Source organism: Scomber japonicus, chromosome 9 (genome assembly GCF_027409825.1).
Source record: "Scomber japonicus isolate fScoJap1 chromosome 9, fScoJap1.pri, whole genome shotgun sequence".
NCBI lineage: Eukaryota > Metazoa > Chordata > Actinopteri > Scombriformes > Scombridae > Scomber > Scomber japonicus.
Genome location: NC_070586.1, coordinates 15817761 through 15841690, shown reverse-complemented (window position 1 = coordinate 15841690; position 23930 = coordinate 15817761). Strand labels below are relative to the sequence as shown.

Genomic DNA, 23930 nt, shown 5'->3' with positions numbered 1-23930 from the left:
TCAACAGCCCTCAGTCGCTCCGGTTGCAGTCATATAATCTCACATGGTGTCACAATCGGAAAGTGACAACCAGTTCTGGAGTAGGGCGTGGGGAGCAGCAGCTCAGAAACGGCTCATTGAGAACAAGACTGAAACAGGGTCATGCTAGAATGAATAATCTCAGTATTTTCAGCAAGAAACTTCAAATACTAATAATTTTGGGGACCTCAACTGGCCTGGATCTACCATACGGGCAGTCAGAACAAATGCCTGGGGGCTCCTGATCTGAAAAGGGCCCCTGGGAGAAAAAAATATTCTTTTCGGTCAGATTCCACAGAAATAGACACACTCGCTTGATGTTGATAATTATTGTCGCTTTCATGCGAAGAAAATCAAATCTCATGATTGACCGTTTCATTTATCATTTTGACGGCTGGGTAAGTGACGATTGGTCAGCATGTCACAATGCACTGTGGTTAGTCGTGTGGGAAAACTGATCATTTAGCAGAAACTGGACAGTGCCAGCTGTAACCAAAAGCCCAGTGGGGAAGCCACAAAAAAGAAAAGAAAGGAGAAGTGGCTGCAATAAAAAAAAAGTTCTGTTAAAAAAGTTGCATTTGCAGTACGGAGGGTTTCTGCGCTTTCTTGATACCTTGAGTTTGAGAAAAATCCCCCCCCCCCTCCTTGTCTTTCTCAAGCCCGGGTCTTCTACCACCGGCCTGGGAGTTTGAGGGTTCTGCACAGTATCTTAGCTGTTCCTAGGACTGCACTCTTCTGGACAGAGACCTCAAATGTTGTACCTGGAATCTGCTGGAGCCACCCTCCCAGGTTGTGGGTCACAGCTCCCAGTGCTCTCAATACCACTGGCACCACTGTTGCCTTTACTCCCCACATCTTCTCTAGCTCCTCTTTCAGCCCTTGGTATTTTTCAAGCTTCTCCTTTTCCATCCACTGGCAGGATTTCTTGATATAAGCCACTTCTTTTATCTGTCGGTGGTACATGCAGTGCAGAGGGTTGTCCCTCCATGATGGTTCTTCCTCCTCCTCTGCATCATCGGGTTTCTGCTGCCTGAGGTATTCACTTAGCGTCTCATCTTTGGGGGGCATCTTCCTGATGTACCCCTGGATCTTGGTTGTTTCATCAAGGACAGTGGCTCTGACGCTCACCAGTCCTCAGCCTCCTTCTTTCCGCTTAGTGTACAGACTCAGGGATGGAACCCTCCATGCATTATGAGGAGCTTCCTTGTCTTAATATCAGTGGCTTCCATCTCCTCCTTTGACCAGCTTATTATACCAGCAGGGTATCTGATGACTGACAGGGCATACATATTGATGGCTCGGAATTTTTTCTTCCCAGTCAGCCAACTCTTCAGGACCTGCCTTACCCTGTGTATTTGGCTGTGGCTGACTTCCTTGCAGGCTTCTCATGGTTCTCTTTTGCCTGCGGGATCTCAAGGTGTTTGTAGCTGTCCTGTACATCTGCAATGCTGCCTTCTGGTAGTTCAACCCCCTTGGTTCTGATCATCTTTCCTCTCTCCGATACCATCGGCCCACACTTGTCTAATCCGAATGACATTCCGATGTCATTGTGTAGATACTGGTGAGGTGCATCAGTGAGTCGATGTCTGGCTCATTCCTGGCATACAGCTTGATGCCATCCATGTCGAGTAGGTTTGCGACTGATGTTTGCTCCACTTCAGAACTGGTATCCGTAGCCACTCTTTGTGTTGATCTGACTGAGGGGGTTCAGGTCTATGATTAATAGCAGTGGGGATAGTGCATCACATTGGTATATGCCGTACTTGTTGGGAACTTGCACAATTGGCTTTGAGTTGGCCTCCAGAGTAGTTTTACACAGCCCCATTGAGTGATGAAGGCTCTTAGTGTCCTGTTGATGTTGTACATTTCCAAGCATTCCAGTATTCATGTGTGCGGCATTGAGTCATAGGCTTTCTTGTAGTCAATCCAGGCGGTTGGTCTGTCTGGTCTTGCAGTCTTGGGTGACGTTCCATCGACCAGTAGCTTGGCTCCCCTGGGATTACTACCAATTCATTTCTGGGCCCAGCTCATGTATTGGGCCATGTACCTATTCATCTTAGCCACTATAATGCCTGACAGGAGCTTCCAAGTTGTACAGAAGCAGGTTATTGGCCAGTAGTTGGATGGAATCACACCCTTCTGAGGATCTTTCATCATCAGGACAGTCCGCCCTTTAGTTAACCAGTCCGGGTGCATCCCATCCATCAGCATGTTCATCTGTGCTGCCAGGTGTTCGTGGAATGCAGTTTGCTTCTTTAGCCAGTAGGTGTGGATCATATCACAGCCTGGTGCTGTCTAGCTCCTTATACCGGACACTATTTCTTGGATGTCTGCCATTGTAATGGTTACTGACTTTTGTTCTGGGAGATTTGTTGTGGTCTACTCTTAGATCCATTAGCCACTGAGCATTGGTGTTATGTGACACCACCTTCTCCATATACTCTTCCAGTACTGCTCAGTCTCAGCCCTGGTTGGGTCTGTACTTGTGTTATTACCCTGCCACTGAGAGTACACTTTGGATGGCTCAGAGGAGAACATCCTGTTTATTCTCCTGGCTTCTGCTTTTCCTGTGTATCGCCAGACCCTTTGCTAGGCAGTCTCCAGTGCCTCCGGTACAGACAGTTTGTTGTACTTCCTGGGTATATCCTTTCTTTCCCACCGCCTTGATCATGGCCTTCCGCCTCCAGCTCAGCTGAACTACTTATTCAGCTTTTAACCAACAAGTGTGTGATTTGACATGCCAGCTTGACTGGTGATGGGTAACATTGGGTGGACGAGATATGTACGGCCAAACAATGGGAGGGGTCCATGAGTGTCAGTTCCTAGGTTACTAATCCAGCCTTGGACTACAGAATTATATTAACTTGTTGAAAAGGAGTAAAACATGTCACCTTTAAGGCCTCTGTGTGTATATTTGTGTGTTCAGTGACATTTGAAATTTTTCTTTTTTCTACATGAACTCAGAAAGTTGAGCATGAAACAAGACAGCTGAGATCAGAGTGTCTCTCTCATGTCTGTACAACACAAAGACAAAATCACACACACACGTGGGATGAAGCCTTCTGACATTTCAGAGATGGCTCTGATGGGAAATGAGATAGTCAGACAATTGGGTAAGTGCCACTGAGGTGCCTGTTCCCTGTTGTTAATCAAGAAGCACACCATAAAAAGAGAGAGAGAAAGGGATGAGAGGAAAAGACAGTGAAAATTATATTGGTTTTCATTTTTATGCAAAATAACAGGTGTGCTATTTTACATTTATAATATAGCCAATGTTTCTAGCAGTTTTAAAGGACACACACATTTCAGAACAAGCTGGTGAGTGAAATGTTATAATAACTGATAGGAAAGCTTTTGAGCACTGACCCTTTCCTTGATTACCTTTTTGTGGTATATGCTACAGATGCCTCGCTCCAGGTCGGGCAAATGTGACAGCAGGGATCTGAGCGAGTTTAAAGTGAGAGAGTCTGACTCGAGGATCTCCTGCACCACATCCTGCCTCTCAGAGATAGACCTGAGGGTTCATGGAAGCAAAGATATGAAAAAAGTAAATTAAAAAAAGGTTATAGAACAGTAAAAATCATGAGCTTTTTGAGCTGGAACAAATAAATCCAAAATTGCCTCTGATTAGCTTCTTCACAAATTAAGTGATGTGTTGCCTTGTGGTTTAGTGATGGCCTGAACAGGCAAAGCTTGAAGTCAAACCTCTGAGAGGCGTAACTACAGTGTTACTATTGCAAGTGTAATTTCCTCAGTTTATAATTTGTGTTTGAATTACTTAATTGATATCTCTGCCACATAGCTTCTGGTGATGAAGTAGATGCTTAGCATATTAAATGTGTCTTGATTTTAAAAAATGTTCAACCTAACTGCATTTTATACAGTCCTTTCTACAATGAAACCAATGAAACATGTGAGGGGAGAGTTTAAGAGAGCAGTAAAGCTGTTTGATGAAACTTAAACAAGTTGCCTTGATTTTAACGTTCTTTTACAGACACAATGAGTACAAAACCTGTGTGTGATCATAAACATCCAGCAAAACTGGACTGAAAAAAGCAGATAAAGATAAGCTTAGTGATGTCATAAAATGGACATCAACTCACACTCATTTGTGTGTGCTGCTGTGCTGTGTGTCTTGGAATTAATGGGTTTGGGTGTAATCTGAGCTTTATTGATGCTGAAATTCTGGAGAGGAGCTATCTGTATAATCTGAGAGTGGTGCCCAATCCTCAACTATAATCCCTGCAGAGTGGGAGGGAGCGACACACAACACAGAGAATTCTCACACAATCAATAAATGGAGGGCAGAGAAGAGACCTGGAAAAGCACAGCACTATTACAAGAGGCTGTTTATTACTGAAGTACCATTGAGTCAGGTTCAGTGTTTTCATTTGAAGAAGTCGCCTTCAAAATGCTTTTTATGTGAGCTTTCACCCTGCAGTGTTTCAAAAACAGATCAGCTTCCCTGCTGGGTGAAGAATTCTTCCCAGTGCTGACATGGCATTTAATCATTCATATTAATAAATTACATTCCACAATTCAGCTTTCTGCCTCACTTTGACAGCGAACGCAAAGCTGATCCTGTTAGGAGGGGTCTTTTTAACCTAAATTTGGCCTCTCAAGCTGTGTTAAAATCCTGCAGCCTGTGCTTGGATTGGCAGACCAGAAACCAAACCATTCAGTTCAGATACTTCTTAACCTACAAAAGGAAATTCTTTTTGCAGCAAATAAGCTTTTAAAAAAAAAAAAACTAACTCAAACCTTACTCATCTCTAAACTAAACTTGACAAAACCATGTGATTGATAGAGTTTCTTGTAGGTGGGAATAACCACCTAATCACTGGAAAGAAAGTGCCTAGATTGTGACTCTGACTGAGATCCTGATAGACAAAAAACACACTTCTGATGATGTACTGTTAAGCACTACAAAACTGAATAACAAGAACAAAGAAAGAAGCTGAATCAGTTTAATTTGGCACTGGCAGTCATGCTGCATTAGAGGTCAGAGAGCTCCTGTACTCACTGTGGGTCTTTTAGGGGCTGGCTAACCCACTTCCTCATCCGTCTCCTCCCAAATGGAGTGCGAGTATGATCCAACACCCACAACAAACTGCCCTTCACACCACCATCTGTCTGTTATTGAAAAAACATGCGCTTATAAATAATGTAACACATGTACACAGCTTGCAACGAGTTAGAGGAGAGAGGTTAATTTGAATGTGGAAAATTACTTGATCAAGCACTGCTATGTGTATTTCAGAGAGGAAGAAAAAATAATTGTGATATTATCAATTCAAGACGTGAGCAGGTTATCGAAGCCAAAAGAAGTCAGCTGAGAAGACTTGAACTGGGCTTGAACTCCTTGTGTGATGTCTGTGCATGCACTGTACAGGATATCTACTTGTCTAGCACACACGCGATAGAGGAGTCGTGCTGAACTTTTGAGCCATCACCCACGCGAGCCTGACTCGTCACTGAACATTTTGTTTTGCGATTGGAGGAATTCATCCATTAAATGTTTACGGTACAAGGTGCAATGATGAGTGTAAACTTATTTCTCTAAGTTGTGCTATGAAAATCATGTGGACAGTTGTCGTGACACACAGTATGTAAGAAAGCATTTGCAACCGAAGGTGTCCCTCTGCCTGGAAAGATGCATGACATTTCTAGCTTGCCAGCTGTGGCCAGCTGTTTTCTGCCGACAGCTTGCCAAAATGGAAAATGCAAGTAAAACAGGTCAGTTAGAGTACTCTCCAGGCTTTTCACTGAAGTGAATGTAACAAACATCATGTGTTCAAGCTTTTAACTGCTACACCTGTATGTGATATCATAACTGATGTTCTGTTCAGTAGTCTCCCTTGACCTGGTTTTAGCCAGGGCAGCAGACCTGAGGCCTGGACTTAAAGGCCAACTGAAATCATATTCAGCCATATCGCTTTGCAGTCAAAATTCACGTCAACATGTTTATTTTTCATTCTGCAATACATGAATGGTTGAAACTTGACCTGGACTAACTTACCAATGTAATTTAAAAAACATAATTTTCTTCACCAGACCCAATCCAAAGACAACATGCAGATGTTTAGCAAAAAGTATACACTAGGGGATAAAACAGTGCCATGCAGTGTGCACCATATATCATCCAGACAGACCTTCATTATGTTTGATTAATGGCCTGACAACTAAAATGTGTTTTTATTGTATCTACTGTACTAATATTTACTTGTATTGTATCTATTATACCTATTTTATCTTATTTATTTATTTTATGTGTACTTACTTTATGAGATTTATAGGTGTTCATGGAAATATCTTGTTAACTACATTCACTTGTGCTGCAGTGTCAAATTTCATTTCTCTTGTGGGTGATCAATTAAGTCGCATCTTATTTTATCTTACCTGATTGTTGAGGATTTCCAAGTTCCTGAGGGTGGCAGCACTAAGGATCATAGCTTCCGAATCACAGTTCAGATGTCGAAATGAGCTAGATTGACCACAAAATCTTATTAGAATACAGCTGTAAATAGCATGACTTCCATAACTTGAATCAAACCAATTCTCTAACAGAAAAATGGTGCCTTTAAGCTTGTAAAATGTTAGTGTTCACCTCAAAAAGATGTAAATGGAAAGAAAAGAAAAAGCTACACATTATACTGTAAAGCAACACACGAGTGAAATAAATTGTCAAATATATTCTGGTATGTTCATGTAAGCTGTAAAATTCCCTGAAATCTGCTGTCCTGTGGATTCCCTCATGTCTCTCAAAATCCCACGCTATGCCAGGAATCTATTTACTGGTGGGAACCCTTGATAGTGACAAAGCTTGTGTGCTTGTTTATGTATGTGTGTGCGTGTGTGTACCTTTCACTCCTAAGAACTCTTTCTAAGTTGAATTCTTGGAGGTACTGGATCAGAGGCCCCAGACAGCAAATCACTGGACTCTCCAAGGATGCTACACTCGACAGAGAGCGAGAGCCTGGAGGACACAGACACATAAACACATGCCACATTTTCATCACCACAACACAGCCCTGAGTCACAAGCCCACTCCTCAGACACATCCACCGAATGACCGTCTTGGTCTCGATGAGACTACATGATTAACTGGAGGAAATACAGAGCAAAAGATTGAAAAATAAAGAGTCACACAGTAACACAAACACACACCTTTGTCCTTTGTGCGGCAGTAGAACTCTGTGACTGTGTTCATAGCAGAGGCGAACTCAAACTGAGTGTTGTCCCTCTTCTCAATTCGGACACTGTCATCTTCCCGAGCGCTGGAGGGGAAAAAAATTACATCAATTGATTGAAGAGGTCAGGGGTGCTTGTGACTTTTAGTACAAACAAATGAAGGCAACACAACATCTAATATCTAATCATCTCCCAGTGTAAGAAAAACGAGAAGCAGCAGCACAGTGTGTTCCAGACGTCTTTTTGTTTAGCTCAATACACATACACACGCAGTTTCCCTGCATCTCCCTGTCACTCCATCGCATTTCCCTTTTTCGCTCCATTCACTTGCTCGTCATTGCTGCTTTCAAGGACTCTTGTTGCTTTTGTCCGCTCTGTTGTTGCCAGGGCAACCAAGGCAAACACGTGGCTCTGGACGCAGAGCTAGAGCATTTTTATTCTTACGTTTCCTAATGCTTACACACACACACACAGAGAGACAGAGATAGAGATAGAGATAGAGATAGAGATAGAGAGGTATCATCATCTTCCCATCAGCCACTGGTTGGACTGGAGCAAAGATCATATGAACTTGATCAATACTGTTTGCGCATATTGTGCCAGCAGTGCAACTATGACCATTAATCATTTAACCAGCCAATTGAAGCATATTATGAGGTTTACAAGAACAGCGACAATTGCTGGTATTGATCCAGAAACAGAGAGGCACAGCGTAGCATTTGTGCAACACTTTCCTTTCGAACCAGGGTTTAGAAAGTCGAAATTCACAGGAAACTACAAAGCTGGACACTGGTTCAGGTTTATTCAAACAACTGATCAGTGGTTAAATTTAATCTCTTAATTCCAGTCAAGATGAAAGGTTTGCTCACAATGACTATGCTTACATACAGGTATAATGTTTACTATGTTAACTATCTTAGGATAGCGTGTTAACATGCTAACATTTTCTGATTAGCACTATACATGAAGTGAAGCTGAGGCTGATAGAAATTAGTTAATCATTAGTTTTGTAAGTTAAGTATTTAACTATTAATTATAATTTGGATGATTGTGAAGTCAGGAAATTAACAAAGTATCTGGGATTCATCTTTTGCAAAGCTTTTTTGTCTGCACCAAAGTGGTAGACGGAACAACAAACCAATCAGTGGTAGTGTGTCTTTCCAAAAATATCCCCCATTACTCTGTATAATTCAGAGCGCATGCCATCAATAGTTTCAAATAATTAACACTGTTATGGTGGCAGAGACAGAGACCACTAAAACAAGTCTTCAAAAATATGTCTTCAGAAATTTGGTTGAACTAACCCTTTAAACTCTGCAGCACACCACTTTTTGGTATTGACATTTTTGTTTAGTTTTTTTCAAATGCTCAGAGCACTATGATGGCAATAATCAATTAAAACCTAGGATGGCTAAAGGTTAAGTCAGATGATGTTGCCACCCAGAGATCAGAGGTCGATGTGCAGAGCAGATTAAGGAGTTTGATTAGCATCTGTTGCTTCAGGGTGAATATGATGCTCTGACGGTGGCCATTTAAATCTACACACACCAAAACACATACAATATGTCTGTTGGAGTTTGAGTCTATCCTGACACATGACTGCTGTTTTCCCATGTACCCAGAATGTAATATTAACTTTCAAGAGCATCAGTCATCGACTTAAAACCTTTAAAAGAGCAAGAAAGCGAGAACATTTGTGTTGACAGCATCGGCCAGTGAGCTTTTCAGTCGCTCTAATCCCCGTCACTGCTCTGATCCTGACTCATGACTCCAGGCTGTGGATGAGTAAAGCAAGTAATACTGCACCTAGCTACTACCAACCTCCCAGGGACTCATTACCTGCCGCTCCATGGACACATACACATCCCGTTGCCAGGGGGCCCATCTCAACAGCCCACCCCAGAGACACGGAGGCTGCTGAGGTAGCGTCATTGGCCACAAAAATCCTGTTTTATATGTTCACCTGGGTGGGTTTGCTTTGGTCTTTTTTTAATGGGTTGCTAATATAAATCAACAAAGGTGCCAATGTCAGTGTTGATCTAAATCAAACATCTATTTCAAGATCATCTGTGCATTTTAAGTGTCATTATTTTCAGTCTAACAGAAACTAATCATCTGGAAAAATATCTTGGGAGGTTTCCAACAGTAGCGATTTGTAATTGGCCCGGCATGACTGAGAGTCGTGTGTGAATATAAATGTGATGAATTTTCTGTCTGAGCTAAACAGACAAAGCTGCCCTGTATTTGTATGATACAGGCTGCAAATTGAGAAGAGTATTGTCTCCAATGAGCACAACGCTAGAGAGCAGTGCTGTTCAAACACAATAATTGGACTGGCCTTTACAGGCCCATCTCCGCTATAATCACTCAACACGGATGGATGAAAAAAGGAGGAGGAGGAGGAGGGGGAGAAAGAAAGGGAGAGGAAAGAATACAAATGAGCAAAAAAATTCCAGGATGAAATTTCAACAACAACAAAAAAGACGAAAGAGGAAATATCCACTGAAATAAAAAGATGAATAATGACACATGTGCACGATCAAGGAACAAAAGACAAAAGAGGTAGACATCCCTCCATTTATCGAGCCATCCCCTTCTAATCCACTCCACTCCCTCCCACTCCCTGCTTTCATTTTCATTTCAGCATAATACTACAACAAGCAGCCTCCAGAGGAAATCATCCCCACTCGTGTGAACATGCTGGGTGCAGACTGTCATCAAAGTGGACCCGGGTGGCGGCACGATAGGAGGCAACAGGTTTCTGGAATAGCTCAATCAGCTCAACGTCACAGTCACTGGCCATGTTGTTAGTCAGCAGATGAGCAAAGGACAGACTGTTTATATCTTCTTAAACTTGTGGCTAACACAGTAGCCTGGATGCATTAAATAATGTCTGTATTTGCATCACAGAGTCAGTTGAGGCTTGTTAGTCGTACATAAAAGTTGACATCTCCAAGTTATATCTTAAGAGGCTTATGTGAAGGGAGCATTTGACTGCTGCTAAATTTCCAAGTGTTGATAAATTGAGTCTGAATGTTTTCCACCACCTATCTGGGTAAGTAAATGTTGAGCAAAAAATTGGAATATATTTCAATGTTCATGTATTTAAAGACTTTATGTCCTGAACCCTCAGTAAAAACTTCAAAAGACTCACAAATAAATGTACCAACAGTGGAGCCTGTTCAGGCCTCCGGGACCACTAGCACTTCAACTTTTCTTCTTGTAAAACATATTATGAAAACATCAGGTATGGGGCAAAGTCAGTCTTTGAACTTTTAAGATAAGTTGGCCCTTGTTTAACCCTGCAGTTGAGCCGAGGGCCTTTTTCACACAAACTCTCTATGAGCCTGCATTGATTTCCTCATTGAGAATGAGCTCACAGAGTTCCAGACAAACAACTGTCTACCTGCCTGGGGAAATCTAAGCACAATCCCCCAGAATGAAATAAACCAAGCACACACATTCACACGCACTATTTCAAACACGCAGATCAACAACACAGCTCTGTAGCTCATCGAGAATAAACTGTGGTGCAGTAAATGGGTGCAGACTGCCCCCTAGTGCCCAGACAACAGACTACCTGGCATTGGTGATGCTTTGCAGGAGTCTGAGGGTTTGTTCTGAGAGGTCGTAGGGCACCAGGATCTCCACAGGGTTGATCTTCAGGACACGACCTTCCAGCTCAGAGCGAGACTGACTATCAGGGAAACAGTCGAACAACACGTCTCCTGTGCTGGGCTGAACTGCCTGCATACACAAAATTGATGGAAACATTAAAAAAATACCAACGAAAATATACACGTAACCCAGTAATTAAAAAAAAAAAGTTTTGTCACTTTTTTTCACATCTTGTCTTTGACCCCTTTACCTGAATTAGAGGAGCATTTTAGTTACTTTCCAGTATAATGTCTATGAAATAATATAGTCAAAATGCTCATTCTAAATATATACATTCATCTGCTTAAAACTGAACACTCTGATTGGTAAGCTGCCTGAATGCATCAGTGGTCTATATAAATTAGTGTTTATCAGACTCACCACCAGCCCTACAGTCAGCTGCTTCTTCAACTTGTCCCAGGTCTCGCTGATACACAGCAGGAAGCTTTCAGGAGGGTCTGACATCACGTCACCACAGTCACCCTCCTCCACATCCCCCAGTTTGCAGACTGGATTTACATCTCAAAAAATTGTTAAGGACAACATTGTGCTTTAAGGACACACTTACACAATAAGGACAATAAGGTCTGTAAGGATACCCTCTCCCACCAGAGTGGACTTTGTGTATAGAGCGCTGAGCTGGCGACCAAACAGAGCGTTCTTAGTGGCCCCTGAAGCTTTGATCGCAGATGTCTCCGTCTGTTTAATCACACCCACCTAGAAATGAAAGACAATTATGTAGAGATAAGACAAACAGAGATGGCATGGAGAAGTTTAAGAGCAATGGCTCCTCTGATCTTAAACAGCTTAACAGGAATGATATACAAGATGTATTTTATACCTTGTGTCCATGAGACACCAGCCGCCTGACGTGAACAAACAAACGGTGTGTGGGGATGCTGCAGGTCATGAAGTTATGATCCAGATGACAGATGATATTCAGCTCCCTTGCTGCAATCTGTTGGCAAAAACATCCACATTGATGACCATTTAAAAATATAATATAATAATGTGTGTATAAAGACAGAGGGCACCCTTAAAATGACACTCATCAACACAGGAAAATCCTTTAACCAGCATTACTAAGTGAGACATTACCAGTGGAAATGGACACTTAAAACAGAAAAATATCCAAAACACTGACATGTCTTTCTGCCAATTAAAATGTCTGATTCAGATTCAGATTCATTTTATTCTTTGTCCCAAAGGGGCACTTTGTTTGCAGCAGGAATACAGAAAAGACAACATAGATCACACAACAGATTAAAACACAACAACAAAATTAATTGATTGGAATTAAAAACATGAATTTATAAAAGAAAAAACTAATAAATACGAATAAATAAATACGTCCAAGCCAGGGACGGGGAGAGACTAGGATGGACATGGACTAGGGATAAAGGAATTTTTGGGGGTGCTCAAGCTCCTCCCAGATGGTAAAAGCGTATACTCTCAATGCAGGGGGTGACTTTTGTCTTGATGAATGCTAATTGCTTTGTTTAACCCCTGCTAGTTATAAAATGCTGCAAGACTGCTAAACTCCACTCCCACTATCTTACTGGCCACCTTCACAGTCTTTGACAGTGCATTCTTATCTCCAATGGGAAGATTTCCATACCAGCAAATTAGAGAAAATGTCACATCTATACACATGTGTTTTGTGATAATGCTGTTAATTTCCATCCAGCATCATAAGCACAGATGATACTGAGTTCTCACCTCTGCATCCTCTCCAAAGAACCTGTACTTGTAACCACACTCCACAGCCAGCAAGGCATCCTTATGCTGCTGTTTCAGCTGGATGACCTGCTGCTCCAGAGGAGTGTACACAGTCTTTGAATTTCTGGAGGGGGCACTAGAGTCTGATGGAGGACTCCGCCCTGCTGCTTTTCTTCCTCTTCCCCTTCCTCCTCCTCCTCCACTTCCTGGCTTGACAAACTGAGAGAAGCAGACCCCCTGAAAATAGAAAAAATGTAATAATCAGATCACTTTGTCTTTTCAGAGCTTAACATGCAGTGAATGCAACTTAATACACAACTACATTATGCTTCTGTATGTTAAGTATTTTTGGGTTGTGTGAAATGTGCTTAAAATCAAATGTGTTATTATTATTAGAGCTTCAGAAAATTAATCAGCAGCTATACAATATCAAATAGACTAATTTTAAACAAAATTAATCAGAAACACCAAATATTGCAGCTTGTGAGGATCAGATGTTTACTTTCATACATGACAGTAAATGAAAATATGAATGAATATGAAAACAGGAGAAAACAAGACAGTTCAAGATATCACCATGTTCTCTAGGCATTCATAGGTATTGTAATGGGCATTATAACAATCAATCAATTATTCAAATAAACATTCTGCAAATTAAAAGGACAATAAAAATAATTGTTAGTTGCAGCCTTAAATTATTATTCTGTCACTGAGTATTTTCAAAGGTATCTTAGTAAGAAAAAAATCTGCTTTTAATCTACAAAAGTCAAACTCTTGTATCTAGCCCATCTTTGATCTTCTTTAGGGAAATTGAGTTTTTGCTTCCCCGCCTCTAAAAAGGTCAGAGAGGCAGATGCTGTGGTGCTGCCTTGCTCATGGATACTTTAAGCAAGGCAGATTGGTGTCATGAGAGTTTGACCTTTAACCGTGCTGCTCAAAACTAACCCTGATGACAGATGAGATGGAGTCAATAGTGATGTTAGATACCTGTTTTGGTTCCCCCCTTTCTTTGACCTCATCCTCATCCTCCTCATCCTCCACTTCTGCCTGCTGGAGTCTGTTGTTATTGCTGTGTTGATCTGTAACATCATGAGGACGCCAGCCACTGCTTCCCTGGTTACAGATTTTACTGCTGGCACCTGCCGTCTCTTTCACCTCCCTCTCAGTGTCACTGAGCTCAGTCGTGCAGGTGAAGCCTCTCAACTTCTCCAAGGTGGAGGAGCAGAGGCCACCTGCTCCTCTGCTCACAGGTTGCTTTGTCTCTAAAGAGTGAGGAGATACAGTTTAAGCAAGATTGTACGGTAACCCTAATCCTAACCCATTGTCTTCACCTGGATGCACTCAGGAAGATTTGTTCCTACTCTTAATCTACATCTTAAAATCAAAGGGCTTTTAAGCAACCAAAATAAACCAGGAACAGCTCCATCTTATTTATTTTTTTAGTTTATGCACAAGTGTCACAGACTTTAAATGTAAAGTAAAGATTCATCTCATATCGCCACCAAACTGCACAGGCTGCTTCATGAAATGTGATGTTTTTGGCACCATAAACACATTTTCATTCAAGTGAATGGGGAAGTGTGTCCAAACTTTTGACTGGTGGTGTATTGGGGCTGGATGATTTTGAAAAAATATCTAACTGCAATTATTTTTGACTGACATAGCAATTCTAATATAATTTGTGATAATCGAATGAATGGTCATTTTTACATAATTAATCTCATTTTCATTGAAAAGCATATTAAATGATTATGCTGTGTTTTCTGCAGGTATCTCTTCCAAACTAAGATGTTTTCTTAAGTCTGTAGAATATGATGTGTAGGCCTGAACATCACTGCAGCACCACAAATAATTAAAATTGCATTTTGACACAAATGTCAAAATTGACACTTGCAGTAGGCCATGTTTCAATTTCAATAAAAGTTTGATAGATTGTTTGACCCAATACTGTATTCACCCCTATACAAAAGTGTGATGACAATCTATACATTTTCTATGAAAGATTCTCTCAGCTTGGGACAATAATGTGTCTCTGATAGTATAATTAAAAATGGCATCCACTCTTGGTCCCTAATTAATAATCACTGAGTTGATGAATATAATTTGTTCTCAGTGCACTGGAGGCTTCAAATCTCCAAATCACACCAAGCTGAATACTGGACAAGAGATTGGTTCAAACTAGTTGTCACAAATCCTGCTCATAATCCTGATTTCAATGAGCACAGAGAGGTAATTCCAGGTCAAAACAACAGATTTTATAAAGTTCCCCTAGTTGACCATCTTGGATTTACTTCATACTTCATGTAAATAATGTACCTGTTCCCAACAAAGAGTGTGCAATATTTTCAACTTGTATATCCTTCTATTTTTGAGATATGGAAACCTTAAAAAAGGGGACATGGTCTGCCAAAGATTAGTGTTGCTAAAATATGACTAAGTTCTATAAGTCATTCATTACTTTTGAACTGTTCATGTTTTATGCTTGAATTTTTTTCATGGGTTATTCTACACCCTCAGAAGTCTTTCATCTGTAAAATAGTCAGGAAGTTTGTGTTGATTTCACATGATCCTCCACTCCAGACATACTTTCCTTCTGGTGTCAAACTCTGCACAGCGAAGCTCAAATGTCCAACTGAAGGAGCATTTTTGAGAGGAGGGGGACTTCAAGGGTTTCATGCATTCACCTTTTGTGCTCTGACAGGATGTAATCTCACTGTCCAGATCCTCCTTCACCTTCTGGCCTTGGGGGGAAAGTTTGGCTCGTTTTGCTGGTAATCCACAATCATCCTGAGAGGAAACTTTTTGCTGCAGAAAGAGCAGAAAAGCAGTCTGGTTGAGTAATGAGCTCGCTCACAAAGTTAATCTGGTCTGATCTGGCGCGAGCACTCCTCACCTTGCCTCTTGGAAACTGGTGCTCTGCAGGCTTTTGAGTGTTGAAGTACCTGCTGATGGAGGTCTGAGCCGTGCAGGACTTCTTCACGGACTTTGGCATGTTTACATTTACTTTATTCACTTAATGGATTTAATATAAATACATGAGAGCACACGCAAAGATAAACTATGCAATACTATCAATACTATGACCTGACAGGCTTCACAAGCCCGGCTTTTCAAAACGTAGCGGCGCATGCGCTGAGATTACGCAGGCACGTAAATGACGCAGCGGCGTTAAACAAACCACAATATATAGAGTTTCCGGTTATTTCTTTCAAAATTAAACAATTTATCACTACCATGCAGCGACATTGTACTTGTTTTTTACAGCCTATGGTTTGCACACCTTTCAGATTGGAGGTAATTGAAGTATACTATTTCTATTTTTGAAATACTACATATTAAACCTGTCCCCTAAAACATACATGAGTTTATGCAGTCTACGAATTGTCCTAGTTGAACTGCCGGATATTGTGTGATGATGTTACATCTGGGCTATCTAAAATTTAGATAAAGTGCTAAAACTGCACTTGATTATGATTTAGATTGCAGATTGCAGTGCAGTTTTAGCACTTTTTCTACCTCTGGCATATATTCCCATCTAGGTAAGTGACAAACTTTTACTTTGAAAGCTAAGTTACTTCCTGCCTCGTTACCAGAGGCTGCAGATCTGCATTTCGAGACATAATGTGCAACAATTATAGGCACTTAAACTGCTGTAATACTTTTAGGATCATCTTAAAAATGAGTAATTGCTGGGAAAAAGTCATAATTCATATTGTTGACATACTGTTACAATATTGTGCCAGAGATAATTTAGATATCAAATTATTTCAAAACATGATTGGTTGAGAGCAGGTGGATTCACACAGCTATCATGCTGTGCCCACACTTCGTCAACAGGGAGAGAAAATTGATAGTTCTTCTTCTTCACATTTCCCATCATGCTTATTTTTGGTGCAAGGAAGGAGAAGTGATTGTCCTTTCTCTACATGAGGCAACAAAATGTGAGTAATGGAAGCTTTGGTACTTTTTGGTTTAAAACTCACAGGTTGTTTCTGCATCAAAATATGATTTTTTAATAGGGTATCTTGTGGTAACAAGTTTTTGTCCTTGTTTCAGAAAAGTGTTAATCTACATGGTTGTCTCAGGAATAATGAGGTCAGTTTAGGGCCTGTGTTATTCAGGTCACTTGGAGGGTGGAGGGAGGAGGAGGAACTTTTTGAGGAAATGCAAATTTCCAACTTCTGAAAAAAGTTCTCCCTCAGCTTGATTAACAATCTGTTTTTCTCTCTGAGCACGATGCAGCTTTATGGAGCTCTGATCCTGTTTGCGACTCTGTCTACAGGTAAGACTACTGAGTTAGACTTATATGTACTTTGGGTGAACATCTGATATTGATGATGACTTCATTAGATCTAGGCCTATTAATGTTTAAACAATAGATTGTACATTCTGAAAAAGAAGCAGTGTCTGAAAGTTCAAAGAAAAAAGTTAGACATTTTGGAAAATATACATTTTGACTTCCTTGCTGAGAGTAAAGAAGATCAATACCACCATCATTTGTCTTTGTTAGACATGAAGCTACGCAGTTGTGTTAGGGCCGATCAGTAAGCGCTTCTCCAAACTGAGAGGGTGAGCTTAAGCATGTGACACAGCAGCACTAATTTAGTTCATTGTTCAAATTTCCTGTCAGTCTCTCTTCTCACGCTGTGTATAGCTTGTTTTTTCTGCAGAATATAAAAAAAAGAAATTTTCTGTCAGTGACAGTTATTAATTTACTGTGTTACTATTAATACAGTTCAGATTCACAGATTCATTTATTATATAATAATAATTAACTGTAAAGTCTATTCTCTGTGTTTGTACTCTGGAGGCTTCATGTTTCCACAGCATGTTTGTGTGATGTTGAATACAGAATCAGGAATTAACTTAAAAACAATTTATTCATCACTATTTTACTTCCCAAAATATGTTATGTAGCACCTCTGCAGCGACAGGTGTTGTGCAGTCACACCAAAGTATAAAGATATAATGTGGTGTTATGGGTTATTTTGAGGAAGCTTGCTTTAGAGTATCAAGAAGTGTGATTGGAGGCAGAGTCAGAGACTTTATTTATCCCAACCAGTAAAACAAGTGTCTCATAAATGAACACAATCAAATCAAACTTCATTTAACTGACTTAATTCAGGATTACTCATGGCATGATGATGTGCATACAGCTTCCTTTTCTGTTCTCCTCTCAAACCATCATCTCTCCTCTTAAATACGATCTCCAATCTATCCAGACAGAACCATATTTCTTATAACTATTTTACTTGTATCAGTTAATATTAAATACAAAAAAGACATCATCCACAACATAATCCTCATGACAAACCAAAATAATTGGTCTAACCATGACATCACTGCTGATGTCAGCAAGAGCTTCAAAGCAGGAAGTGAGAATTGAGAAACTTTCCATTTGTCTCCTGCTATGGATGGTAGATATGGAAAGAGACAAAAGCGAATATATAACTCAAGAAATGAAGGGCTGTAATCAATAAACAATAAGTGAAATTCTTCTTCTTAATTAAACCAGAAATGCGGACGTAAACATCACAGAACAATGCTAAACACAAACAAAACCTAGGACAGTATGTGAAAGCAACATATAGGCTAAGTAAATGACAAGTAAGGAAGGAAATACAACACCCAATGTGGTTTAACACACTTTATCACAGTTATGTGTCATAGTTAAGTGAGCAGTGGCTTCCTGCACTTGTTGATCTCAGAGTGACAAAAAAGTGCTACTGCGAACTGCCATGATGGCTTCTTACTGCAAGAAGCCACTGCACATGTATCACGTCTTGAATGAATATATGTGACTAATAATGTTCTATGTGTCTGTATAGCATGTGGATTAAGATGCTACACGTGCACTGCCGCTGAACCCAAATCCTGCACAGACACCAAATCTTGTGCTGTCATCTTCAACCGTTGTTTCTCTCTCAGAGTAGAAGGTAAGCCACACCAGCAGCTGATACAATACAAAATGTGTAATATTGAATGAATGGTGGCTAAGCATGTTATTACATATTTTGGTGGCTGGTTTCTGAAAGCTTTTCCATCATGTGTTGCAGGTTATACCGCGGTTACCAAGGGCTGCCAAACCAGCCTGGCATGTGTAGGTGCCATGGCTTGCTGTGAAGGGAACTTGTGTAACAGTGCCACATCCAGTGTCCCCAGTGTCGTCCTCCTGTTGGTTTCTTCAGCCATCATGGCACACTTTCTCTGACACTCTGAAAGAGCATACAGCTTAGAACTCTTTGTTATTTCTATGCTGCTTTTTTTCTGACTCAATTTGTACAACTGCAGAAAAAATAAACAACTTTTCAATACAAAGCTTTAAATAGATAGCTTATAATGCACCTGCAACATGTCTGATTACTAAACCTTTATTCCTTGTGCTACTTATTGCAAACAGTAATTTGGTTATGAAATCCTAGGTGACAGATGAGTGAGTAAATGTGACAAATGTGCATATTAATAAGCAAATTAAATAAATGATGTATGAATGTAATTATGTACTTTTTGTTTAACCTGAGGATTTTCAAGGCAGAACACCAGACAAGTAGGCAAGCCGCTTGTCCATCTCCGCATTTTGGATGCGTAAAGCCTTCACCTCCTCGACCAGGTCCAGGATACTTTTCTGCTGCAGCCTGACAGCAGAAATCTCCTCCGTGAGGAAATCGAGCAACTTCGTAATGTCCTTGACTTCCTCAGCCGCTATGGTCTTTTTCGGTCCCATGTAGCCTGTTGTTGTTGGCTCAATGTATCCCAAAACTTGATTAAAAACACACCAAGCTTCTCATGAGGTATTATTATGTTTTTAATATGTGAATTATGAATAATAATATTAATATATGAGTATTATATTAATGAATTAGTTTAAAGAGGCTCATTTAATTTGCACAAAACTGATTTTTTTTCTTGGTTTTGTTTTTTTGTTGTTTTTTTTTACAATGATTGAATTTTAAAATGACCATTTGCAACACATTTTTATTTTTCTGTTTAAGAGGAACTACAATGTAACAAATTACAGGAAATACAAATATCTTTTTGGTTTTTATTTGAAATGGCAAAATTTAGGGTTAAGTTGGGATGAAAAAATAATAATAGTTTTCAAACAAAATAGTCAGATGGTTCACTGTAAAATATTCATTCTTGTGATAAACAACATCAGTAGTAGCTGACGACTCTCCTCTGTACACTGTAACACTCACACCGATGTAATGTGCCAAACAACAGGGGGAAGAGAGTTGCTCCAAGAAGTCACCTGATCAACTCTGCCCATAGTGTATTTCTGTATCACAGGACACTATTACAGTACAACAGGTTGCTTACAAGACTATGGTCTACACAATGTCCACATATATGTCAACATCCAACATACAGACATATTAGTTTGCAACATTTCACAATCTGTAGGTACCCATTACTTTTAAATGTCTATCACTTGACATTTTGTGCCAACAGTCACATTTTACAAAATATTGAACTTAAAAAACAGTACATAATACCTGGAGAAACACTTATTCTGTATACTGAAAAACATCATGCTGCTCTCCACAGACATGTTTTTTTTTAATGCAGGTCAGTTGTGTGGAAAAATCTTAACGTTGAACTACCAAAAGGTTGAAAATGAATTTCAGATGCAAAAATAGACTTTAAAAAGAAAGCTGAAAGATCCAGATCTGACAACTCTGATGACTGTTGCCTACTGTTGCCTACTGTTGCCTGTTGCAGATAGACTCTTCTCCATGTGGTGTTGAAGTCTTCAGATATCTTTTGTGCTCACAGCAGGGAGTATCCAAATTATGGCACCACCATCTGGTGGCTTCAGTTATTACAGTCACATTATTCCCACATGGTTACATGAATAAAGATTCATAATTGGGAGCCAGCTTCTTTGCTTTTTCTCTCTCTTTCACCCCTTCTTGTTCTCTTACTGGAAACATTTCTGTGACTGAGGACACAATTCACTAAACTGTGGCAATGTGGGTCTGCTTCCAATAGGAGACACTTTTTGACCAATGGGAACATAAAATGGTTAAAACAAAGGATTACAGTGCTTTTTATTCTTTCTTTTTTGTGAAAATCAATGTCATGACTATCCTTAGATTGTAATTATGTAAAACTGTGTGTGACTGTATTTTTGTTTTTGTACAGCATCTGGATTAAAATGCTACATATGTGTAACCACAGACCATAAATGACTTGTCCTGCTGGCTTAGGCCATTGTTCCTCCATGAATGTGAAAGGTAAATTGTGTTTTATATTATTACTAAATAAAGCTCAAATAGGCCCCATGATGCGTCAATTAAAAGCCACACACATCACCTGCCCTCCAGCTGCAGTATAGCAGTATATAGGCTGCAGCTTTCTCTCTCTTAACCTGGTACAGTATTCACACAGGCAAACACATACACATATACAAATACACACACCATGGCGGAGATGGCACTTGTTGTGTCATTGGCTAAAATAACATGTTGTTTTTGGAATTAAAGCCCATGTCTTAAATGTTCTCCATTTTTTCATAGGGAAGTATTTTGACCTATAACACAAAAGTTGTAACAATAATTGCTCATTTTAATGTAAGCAAGCTATTTGAATTATTTTATTCATCAGATTATCTCATAGTCTTATCTGCCTGTTCCCTTCATCATTATTAGCAATACATTCATTGTACCTATTTTTGAACTATAAATTATTTGTACATTGTAAGTTAAATGTGGTCTAAGCTACATAAAATATTGAAGTAATGCATATATTATGGTTATGGATGAATAATAAGTCACTTAGCAGATAAAACATTTTTTGGATGATTATTAGGGTGCTTGTTAATTACTTTAAACACAAGTCAAATTTGTATAAACCATTTTTGAAACATGTGATCTACTAACCCAACACCAAACTGTATGAGCACAGAAAGATCAACAACCACACAGTTTTGCTGAGGTCATGTGGGTGGAGGCGTTGTGAGGATATGAGTGGTCAAGCTGGTCATGAGAAGTGGGAGTGATAAAGGAAAGTTTTAGAAGAGTTCACATCCTATTTAAAGTTCTCCTCTCTTACATTTGATAATCAGTTCACAATGCAGCTTTACGGAGCTCTGATCCTGTTCCTGACTCTGTCTACAGGTAAGAAAAGCATTTGATTCACGTGACTTGGCTCGACAATATCACACAAACACATGAAATGTAGCATGTGAGGCATTAAATAATCATGTCAGACAATAGAAGAAGTTGCTACAGATGCTCTTCAGTGGAGCTTAAGTTTTTAAAGTGTGTTAGTGTAAATGTGCTTTACACTATGGTCCCATTTTGACATATATGATTAAAGTATTTAGAGCAGCAGAGAAATGTCTAAACTACCAGAGCGAATGGTGTAAATCCTCTCCATTATGGAATAACAGTCATCTTTTGTCTGGAGGCAAACCTTTCATTAACAAACAATGGTAAGCTAAAGGAATCTACACATTGCAGGACATTAATGGGGCAGATACTATCCTTAGTTTTTCTGAGTTGGTATCTCAGTTTAACATTGATAAGCACTCTCTTTTTATTTACTTTAGAATAAGATCAGCTTGTAAAGCCTACGGGGCTCACTGGGGGTCAGAGTTAAAGGATCATCCCATTTTTAGCTGGATACACTGTTCTTCCAAAACGTATAGGGTCATTTCTTTTTCATTTATGATTCCCATAAATTTACGTCTACGCCAGGAATGAAAGCCGTGGAGAGAGACATAAACAATCTGGGACAAGAATTAGACTGGAAAGCTATTTGGGACAATGTTCTGTGCTTCAAAAAATCCAAAGATGAGAGGGAGGGAAGGGGGCTTAAGTCTTGAAGGTTGATGGTTGTACATGCAATGTGTTATGTTTGTCTATGTTTCTGGCACATCAATAAAAATGAATGAGAAAAAAAATGTGTTAGTGTTGTTTTAATCGTCTAGTGCTACTTGCTTAATGGCGTACAAGTTACAATTCTGCTTCATGCTGATTCAGTCTTTTTGGCATGAGGAAGAACTGCATATTGGGGCGTTTTAATGATGGTGAAAGAAAAACAAGAAAAAGTAACTGATTCAAAAAGAAGAGAATGTATCTGATTACAGATCAAAAGAAAAAGTTTAAGGAGAAAAACAAAACACACAGAAGCAGCCTGGGTGTCAGTGCAGAGACCTTCAGAGGGGCAGATGCTCAAAGTTAAAAAAGGGTTCAGACAGATAACAGATATATATAGTTTCAAATCCCATAATTATAAGAAATAAAAATAAAAAATAAAAAACAAAACAAAAAAAGTAAGAGGAATACAACAATGGGATCAAAAGGGAACAAATACAGCTGAAAATAATGGAGAGGCAGCATTCAAAAGTGGTGCAAAAGACAGACAAAAAAATGAACAAATTCCAAGCAGGAAAACTGGTAAGGAACTTAAACCTTTAACTAGATGAATTACTAGTGTAATTAATATTTTTAAAGGCCCATTCTGTTTTAATATGGGTCGCCATAATTCAACTGGCTATGATGTAAATGATGTTGATGTTTTAAAATCTTGCTCCATTTGCTCCTTTTAAACGCCCCTTTAAAGGTCTCTGTATAAACCTGTTTTTGACAATGATCAGATTTTTAAACGATCATTTTAACTACAGTGGGGGAACTTTATTAGTATTCATAATTAGCAATTATTTAGTATGTGTCTGTGTCTGGTTGCTTGATATTGAACAATGGGAACTGATGATTTTTTTCTTCTTTTTGTGGAAATCAATATAATGATGATCCTTAGATCTGAAGTATATGAAACTGTGTGTGGCTATATTTTTGTTTCTATACAGCATGTGGACTAAGATGCTATACATGTGAAACCATCAACCCTAAATCCTGCACAGAGATCCAAACTTGTCCTGCCGACTTTAAGATCTGTTTCTCTCTGACTTTGGATCGTAAGTTGCTCTTATATACTGTAACTACATATAGCTAAAACTGAACATTTCAAAGAAATGATTGAGTCTGAGTAGATATACTTCTGTAATAAATGCCCAGAGGCTGTTGCTGAAATCATGTCTTGCAGGTATAATCACCAAGGGCTGCTCCACCTCTGACTCATGTGAAAGCCCCATGACTTGCTGTGACAGGGACTTGTGTAATGGTGCCACACCTAATGGTCCCAGTGTCATCCTCCTGCTGGTGTCCTCAGCCATTATCACTCTCCGTCTTTGAGGCTGTTGAACAGATACAGCTTAAAATATGTTGATATTTCTATCCTGCATTTTTTTCCATCCCAACTTACCCAACTCAGTTAGAAAAAACTAATTTAAATGTAAAAGCTGTAAATGATACTGAATTAACAACAACTTTCAATAAAAC

At 39.6% G+C, this 23930-nt stretch overlaps 3 protein-coding genes across 3 annotated transcripts in view; 2 read left to right on the top strand and 1 right to left on the bottom strand.

Moving 5' to 3' along the window:
* The window catches only part of msh3 (mutS homolog 3 (E. coli)), a 44647-nt gene extending 29070 nt beyond the window's left edge, over positions 1 to 15577 (bottom strand). Inside the window, exons 1-13 of the mRNA XM_053325521.1 lie at positions 15472 to 15577; positions 15270 to 15383; positions 13573 to 13847; positions 12586 to 12822; positions 11708 to 11824; positions 11466 to 11583; positions 11248 to 11387; positions 10790 to 10956; positions 7186 to 7295; positions 6880 to 6994; positions 6418 to 6502; positions 5042 to 5151; positions 3400 to 3532 (exon numbers count right to left, since the gene is read on the bottom strand). Of these exons, the coding sequence (XP_053181496.1) occupies positions 3400 to 3532; positions 5042 to 5151; positions 6418 to 6502; positions 6880 to 6994; positions 7186 to 7295; positions 10790 to 10956; positions 11248 to 11387; positions 11466 to 11583; positions 11708 to 11824; positions 12586 to 12822; positions 13573 to 13847; positions 15270 to 15383; positions 15472 to 15577 (1827 nt within the window). The remainder of the gene's footprint in view (positions 1 to 3399; positions 3533 to 5041; positions 5152 to 6417; positions 6503 to 6879; positions 6995 to 7185; positions 7296 to 10789; positions 10957 to 11247; positions 11388 to 11465; positions 11584 to 11707; positions 11825 to 12585; positions 12823 to 13572; positions 13848 to 15269; positions 15384 to 15471) is intronic.
* Positions 15578 to 16788: 1211 nt separating this feature from the next.
* Positions 16789 to 19023, top strand: LOC128365175 (lymphocyte antigen 6S-like). Its single transcript, XM_053325835.1, has 3 exons — positions 16789 to 16867; positions 18414 to 18521; positions 18642 to 19023. The coding sequence occupies exons 1-3, from the start codon at positions 16822 to 16824 to the stop codon at positions 18794 to 18796; spliced, it is 309 nt and encodes a 102-aa protein (XP_053181810.1). The 5' UTR covers positions 16789 to 16821; the 3' UTR covers positions 18797 to 19023.
* Positions 19024 to 21601: 2578 nt separating this feature from the next.
* On the top strand, positions 21602 to 23927 carry LOC128365067 (lymphocyte antigen 6G-like). The gene is made up of 3 exons (XM_053325691.1): positions 21602 to 21704; positions 23399 to 23506; positions 23635 to 23927. Exons 1-3 carry the CDS (start codon positions 21659 to 21661, stop codon positions 23781 to 23783), a joined length of 303 nt encoding a protein of 100 aa, XP_053181666.1. The 5' UTR covers positions 21602 to 21658; the 3' UTR covers positions 23784 to 23927.
* Positions 23928 to 23930: the final 3 nt, after the last annotated feature.